The 7,038-nt window shown below is 41.0% G+C and overlaps 1 protein-coding gene across 3 annotated transcripts; it reads right to left on the bottom strand.

Moving 5' to 3' along the window:
• Positions 1–3,132: 3,132 nt before the first annotated feature.
• On the bottom strand, positions 3,133–7,038 carry SMIM8 (small integral membrane protein 8). Of its 3 annotated transcripts, XM_064710108.1 has the most exons (4): positions 6,653–6,940; positions 5,760–5,901; positions 4,662–4,824; positions 3,133–3,495 (listed from the first exon to the last, which is right to left on the bottom strand). In XM_064710108.1, exons 1-3 carry the CDS (start codon positions 6,772–6,774, stop codon positions 4,666–4,668), a joined length of 423 nt encoding a protein of 140 aa, XP_064566178.1. In that variant the 5' UTR covers positions 6,775–6,940; the 3' UTR covers positions 3,133–3,495; positions 4,662–4,665. The 3 variants fall into 3 exon arrangements, with proteins under 3 accessions (XP_064566178.1, XP_064566179.1, XP_064566177.1); XM_064710109.1 differs by lacking the exons at positions 3,133–3,495; positions 6,653–6,940 and adding an exon at positions 6,979–7,038 and having other exon boundaries at positions 4,469–4,824; XM_064710107.1 differs by lacking the exon at positions 3,133–3,495 and having other exon boundaries at positions 4,469–4,824.

The raw sequence follows: 7,038 nt of genomic DNA, 5'->3' as shown, positions 1-7,038 counted from the left end.
TATGGATGTTGGCAGTTTTCCTTCTCCTCACTTAGGGTCCAGAGCCAGCCAATCTGTTATACACTTTCCTAGCTTTGATGGACACAAACCTTCAGGACAGATTTAAAGTTAAGCCTGCACTTTATTGCCCTTAGGAAATGTACCTAATCATGAAACAAGGCCTGACAATGAACTTACAATGAAGTCCATAAACTTCATGCAATAAAAAAAGGTAGTGAAATGTTCTGAAAGTGAATTAAAAATCCAGCCAGCTCAAGCTCACATCTCATCAAGCACAAAGCCAGTCATTTTTCAGGCTAAGTACTTCTTCTGGCACTAGAGCTCAACTCTCAGGTGAATAAAGGTCCTGGCTATGGCAAGCATTAAAAAAGCCCCCAAAATCCAAACTAAACTTATTTATTATTATTCAGAGTTACAATCTTGGTTGACAAGCACTCAGTTCTGTCATGCTGGCTGTTTCCACAGAAGTGAAAGCATGTTGTGCCTTGATGACACAGCTCTTCCCCTGTCCATTTTATCAAGCAGCGAAGAGAAAATAATTGAAAAAGGCCTCTGGCCTTCTGGGTGTGTTTCACACTGTGAGTGTCAATGCAAGGCTGAAGCTTCATGCCCCCAGGCATGCATGGCACTCACCCTGCTGCCAGGGCTCTCAGGACATGGATAAACTCTTCATATTGCTTAAATCAGAAACCAAACGTTCCTCTTCACAACACACATTAAAAAACCACGCACCACGTGATTTCTGCAAAACTTTACACTGCTGATCAGAAACTTCTAAGACAGTCAGACACAGCATATACTTCAGATTCTTCCTAGATCCTCAAACATAGGAATGCTACCATGAGCCCTTCACCACTGAGGTTATCATTGTGGTATGTCATGAAAAAATCAAACCTCAAGAGAGCTTCAGTCTAAGGTCAGGAGCCAGAATCAGGTGTAAGGAGGTGAGATTCAGGATTAAATGTCCCAGCTGTGTCCTGTTGAAGGATGATGGGAAGATCTGTGCAAATGTTAAATCAAACATAGTTCTTACCTAAGTACTTGAGCTTCAGAAAACATTTGTTAATGGTCTTGCAGCTCCTTTGCCTTTCACACTTCATTATGCCCAACTCAGAATGCTTCATGCACTGCAGAACAGCTGACCTTTTTCCTTCCTGAACATACTGGAGTTACTAATATGCAGCAGCTCTTTCTTTCTGAGATGTAAATGCATTCATGACTGGCCAGAACACATAGAAGCAAGAGGACTTGGGGTTTTCCTAAATCTCAGATTGCAATAAAAGAAAGGAATTTCATAAATTAACTTTCCCAGTATCTTACAATGAGTTTAATGCTGTGTTCTGGAAGGTTTATACTCCTGAATCTGATCAAAAGCAGCGCTGGGAGGTGGTGGTACCCTTTTTGAACACACAGCACAACAAAGGAATCCAGATCAGAACTTCTAATCATTGTGATGTTCCAGTGTCATTCTGTAATAGTTACTAGAGTGTCAGAACTCTACTCCTGACAGATCTCATTTGCAGGCAAAACTTACTGTTGAAAACACACAAGCTGGTAAAAGGAGAAAAATCATTGGCAACTGTTCACCAAGTTAGCTGAAACGTTTGCTTTCAAATTAGGATTTAAACATTCTGACAATTCAGTAACAGCCAGGAGACAGGTGATAAGGGAGGGTTTCATGAAGTGACCCTTTCCAGCCTGAATGCAGCTTCATATGTAGCAACTGTTACTGGGCAAGGGCTGGTTTCACCCACAAAGAACTAACTTTCCCTGGTAATAGTTAAGCAGCATCACAGTAGGCTTTGGCCCTTTAATTGTTTAATTGCTTTTTGTTGTTGAATACCAACAAGTATCATTCACATCATATTGTCTAAGGAGATCTCAGGAACAGTACAACAGCTACAGTTTTGGATATTTTAATCATAGCATTTTGTTGCTGTTCTTGGTAAAAGATGTGAAAGTCAGCAGACAGTAAGGAACTGGCAAAAACTGCAGAGTCTCTGCCCAGGAAATAATTTTGACTCATAGTTTTTGTCAAGCCAGTTATCATCCCTTATAATTATGACTATACTGAAGACTGAAATTGAAAAACACAGAACAAAAGAAACTACACTGGTGCTGTGTGTTTGTTCTCCAGACACATAAGGAGTGTCACGCTTTCAGAACTGAGCAAACAAATTTTGGTATCAAAATAGTTTTGTTTGGGTGGGGTTTTTTCCCTTTAATCCCTATACACACATTGTTCTTATGATAAAAATCAGGAACTTAAAACAGCAAATGCTTGTGCTAATACTGTAACATTTATTAACCTACCACATACCTCTCTGTATTTGCAATGCTCTATCTCTTTTTTATATATAAATTGTGTATCATTAAGAGTTATCTGTACAACAGCTGCGCAAGAAATAAAAGGACAAATTTAAATATCCATTCTCCCTTCAACCTCACAGTTCTGAAGTAACCTGGTCAACAGGATTTGAGTCCAGCCAACATTAAAGAGGCCCTATCTCAGACAGCTTTTGTAGGAAGTGTCACTGGTACATGCCTACACCCTGTCCAGGTCAGTCTATTATCTTTTATGCCTCCAGTCCTGCTTTCTTTTCCCCAGTAACTGCCAGATCCATATTCACTTCACAAAACATAACTGAAAATCTTGAGAACACAAATCTTGCATTATTCTCAAATAAGAGAATGGGCTTTCAATTCATCTGCAGACATCTGCAGAGGATCAAAGCATGTATTCCAGAAGCCTATAGAAAAACAGATAAAAATACTTACTTGTAGCACTGATTTGGGAATAATGTAGTCAAATTCATGCATACATATGAGACCTGTGCATTTTAATGAACTGAAAAGAGCTAAAATCCTGTGCAACCATTTTTAAAAGAACAGATTTATTCTAAAGATCCTTCACAAACATTAAAAAAATATTCTGCAGGATATGCACAGCAGGTGAGAGTCCTGAATATTTGATCATTTCACCAGGAAATTCCTTCACAAATGAAAAGGCAAGTAGTTTCCTCACCTGCAAACTTAGATTTGCCCAGGAACCTTGCTGTTGTAGGGCAGCAGGCTCCCAGAGAGGAATCTGCTTTTAAAGGCTGCAAAAACATCCCTTTTACAAAAAAAAAAAAAAAAAAAAAGCTTTATTATAGGTAGAACTCACTTCCCTTCTCAGGAAGGAGGCAGTTTAACCAAAGCCCCGCTGAATTTAAGATACAGTTAACTATAAAACAAGAACAGGAGTAAACTCACAGATTCAAAGTGAAGGACAGAGAGAGACACAGAGAAATCCCATGGTGCAACTGCTGTCCCTCAAGGCAGCCAGTCACCTTTTTTATCTTCAGTACCAAAATCTTTTGATAAAACCCAAAGCAACTCCCAGAATGGTAAAGCAGGAGTTCCTGCAGGTTCCTTCTCTGGCCTGACAGAAGCCACCTTGGTTGGAAGAGGGTCGACAAAGAGGTCTCAGCGCCCTGGGAGCTCTTGTTGGGTCTGCAAATACAAGAAACTGAATGGAAAGCTGCAATATAACAATAGTAAGGATCCATGGTAGAAACAGGTCATAGCCTGGAATGTGTCCTCCCACCACATGTTCTGGAGTCTGGTTAATGGGACACTGTCTGGAGACATCAGGCACCCAGAAGCAGCTGGGAAGCTCATGGGAGAAGGACTCAGTGCTGGAACAGGAAGACACCTGCCTGTACAGTTTGCTAAAGGCTCACAAGGGACCACCACACGTGCTAGGAAACACCACAATGCCCACCCACCCTCCAGCCACACTCACAAAAGTACCTGGGGATTTTAGACTTTCCATTCCTTATTCTGAGTTCTGCAATAAATTAACATCATATAATGTACTTTGCAATATAGAGAAATGAAATTTTTGAATGCAGTTGAAATAAAACCAGTCATGCTGACTAGTCAAGAATATTGCACATGCTCTGGCCAAGCTGGAGCTGAAGCTATCAACTGGCAGACTGAAGCCAGCAAGCTCACTGATCTGTCATTTGGTGCCAAACAGGAAAGATAATGGCTGAGTTCCTCCTACCTTTCTCTTAACAGATGTACTTGTTTCACTTTTTCTCTATTTGGCTACTGATTTACCTTTTTTTATTTGTAAGGAAGAGTACATTAAGCATCCAAGGATTATTTTGGCCAGTATTTTACAGTTTCCTTTATGAAATAAAACTGGTGAGCAATTGTTTTATCAGATCTTCCTTGCCTTAAAATTAATTTACTTGCACCACTGTTATCAACAGATCAAGATATCTACTTTTCTTCTCAAAGACAATATATTATTCATTCTGTTTAAAAAAAAAGAAAGATAAACCCCTGACTTCATTTAATCAGAGCAAAGAGAAAGCTGAATTATCATGTCAGTTTCTAAGGCATTTACCAGCACTGATTTGGGGGTTCAAAGTGATTTCATGTCTGGTGACAAAGATCTCTGTGGAGATCACAGAGGGCAATTCTTAAAATCACTTTTATTTTCAGATGTATCTTTACTGCAGTTTATTTGTACAGGCACAACATTTTATAAAGGATTGAATTGGATTAAATAGCAAGCAAGACATTTCTCCATAATTTCAAGGGAAAGAGAAAAAAACAGTAGTTGCCTGGAAAAGTTCTGTGAGTGATTTACTGATTTCCTTTCTTACATTCTCAATCCCACTTGGAAGTTTTCCTCCTCATGTATCTGGACCCCTCACTGTCGATTGCTTCGTAGAGGTCCTTTTTATTCTCTGCTGTTGCATGCAAATAACCAAGGTAGGCCACACAGAGGCTAATTGCTACCAGTCCAAATGCCATCACAGGTTTGTTCTGACAAGAAAAAAATGTGGTAAATGCTTTTAGTCAAAACATTTTTCATTAAACTCAAACATTACATTCGTCTATGTCAGCTTAGAAACTGAACAGTAAACTATTGTGACATCTGCAAAAAATCATCACTGCCTTCTGGCAGACTGAATTTTCTGACAGCAAAAGGAATTCCCTTTAAAAAGAAGATTCTTTCTGGAGACAGAGCAGCACATTGCTCAGTACTCTCTATTTTGCTGGTTGGAAATGCTGACTGAGTATAAATGAACCAGACAAAACCAATTACTGAAGGTCTCATATACAAACTTTTAACAGAATTCATCTGGATATTCTACTGGGACAATGCACTCTGGTCCTGCTTGATTACAATCCTCTAAACCACACTTTGTATTCTTATCACAAAATCTACTTTTATTAAATCTATACATATTATATGCACAAAATTTCACTCATTTCTGGGTTCTGCAAATGCAGATAAAACCCAAGTATCATCAACTTAATTATAAAAGGAAAACCTAAAATATTGAAAAACTACCAAAAATCAATTCACTTCATACCAAAAAAGTTTGCATTCTATGATTTGTTCCCTTTTAAATATTAAAAGCAACTCCAGTTGTTTTTATTACTTAATAATAATATTATTTAGCCTGTCAAATTACATGGGTAATATACCTCGAAACAGGTCTTTCTGAAAGCAACTTGGCTAGGTACAAAAGAATCAGACAATATAGCAATGAAATAAAAGCTGCAACAAGCAATGCAATGCTCTGCACTCTCCACAGTCAAGAGTGGAAAAAAGTAAAAATATTTTAGTTACATTTCTGAGTGGTTTGCATAACAAGAGATGGTTATATATTGCCCAGAGAATTGTAATGATCACTTAAAAGCAACTGTATCTCTTCAAGCATATTTAGTTTCTCTCAGAACAACTGTCTTACAGGCTTAATGAAAAGCTCTGGGTTCACAGCTCGGAAAAGCATAGTTGTCTGAACACTCCTCAGTCCTGGTTTTCTCTCTGTAGGTGTTTCATTTTCATTTGGAGGTTTGGTGGAAGGCATGTTGCTTAATGTTGAATATTTCCTAGAAGTAGAATGAAAAACAGGTGTAATTTCTGTAAAAAACCTGGAAGAGCTGCATTCACTGAATGCAAATTCACACTCAGTTTGTCTTACAGCATTAATTTTAGCTGGTGTAAATATTACTGATCACCTCTGGTGTCACCTAACATTCCCAGCTTGCACACACTAATTTTTGATCTTAATTTTGTGCATCCTAAAATTAACTTTAGGAGATTCACGTCTTCACACAGCAAATCTAAATATCTCCTATCAATGGGCTTAGGGTTTTTCACTTGCTTTTTGGCTAATGCTTTAGCTACCTGTGGACCAAACAGCATCAGTCTTCAGACCACTGGCTAAAACGACAATCGCAGGAAAAAATCTCCTACAAAAAACCTGCTACACAACAGGCCAGCCCAAGCACCACTGTAGTGCAGTCACTTTAGCCACCCACCCCAGCAGGCCCAGCATTCAGGTCTCACTATTGCATTCACAGGGCAAATGCCTTGGGCTCAAAATGAAAGAGGGGAAATTTCAGCTACTTAGCATATGCAAGAAATTCTTTATTCAGGTGGTGGTGAGGCACTGGAACAGGTTGCCCAGAGAAGCTGTGGATGCCCCATCCCTGCAAGTGTTCAAGGCCAGGCCGGATGGGGCTTATGAGCACCCTGATCTTGCGGAAGGCATCCGTGTCCCTCGCAGGGGCGTTGGAACGAGATGATTTTTAACCCAAAGATTATTTTTTTTTCCAACCCAAACCATTCTATGACCACCTGAGCAAAGGTGGAAAAACACGGTCCTGGCTACCCCTGATTACGGAGGGGCAGGGGAGACACGGGTGCTGGGGATCCCCTGGGAAGGGAAGGGCAGCGCAAGGGCAGTCGCACAACTCCATTCCGGGCGGAGAAGGGGCTCCAGGCGCCGCCACCGGGTCGAAGGGGGCAGTCTGGCCCCAGTTTGGGAGAGCCCAGTGGGAACTCCCGGGACACCGGGGATCTCCCCCCGATCCACCGCCTCACGGAACGGCGCGGCCGGGGGCAGGGAGAGCAATACCACCGTGCGCCCCGTGCCGCCATTGCCCTCCCCCCCCGCTACTCACCGCCCGCAGCCAGCGCCGCCTCCCCGCGGGGCCGGGCTGCGCCTGCGCGGTGGCGCCCCC

The sequence above is a fragment of the Zonotrichia leucophrys genome, chromosome 3 (assembly GCF_028769735.1).
Source record: "Zonotrichia leucophrys gambelii isolate GWCS_2022_RI chromosome 3, RI_Zleu_2.0, whole genome shotgun sequence".
In the NCBI taxonomy this organism is placed as follows: domain Eukaryota; kingdom Metazoa; phylum Chordata; class Aves; order Passeriformes; family Passerellidae; genus Zonotrichia; species Zonotrichia leucophrys.
The sequence above is the reverse complement of the archived record's forward strand: the minus strand, read 5'-3'. Positions and strand labels throughout refer to the sequence as shown.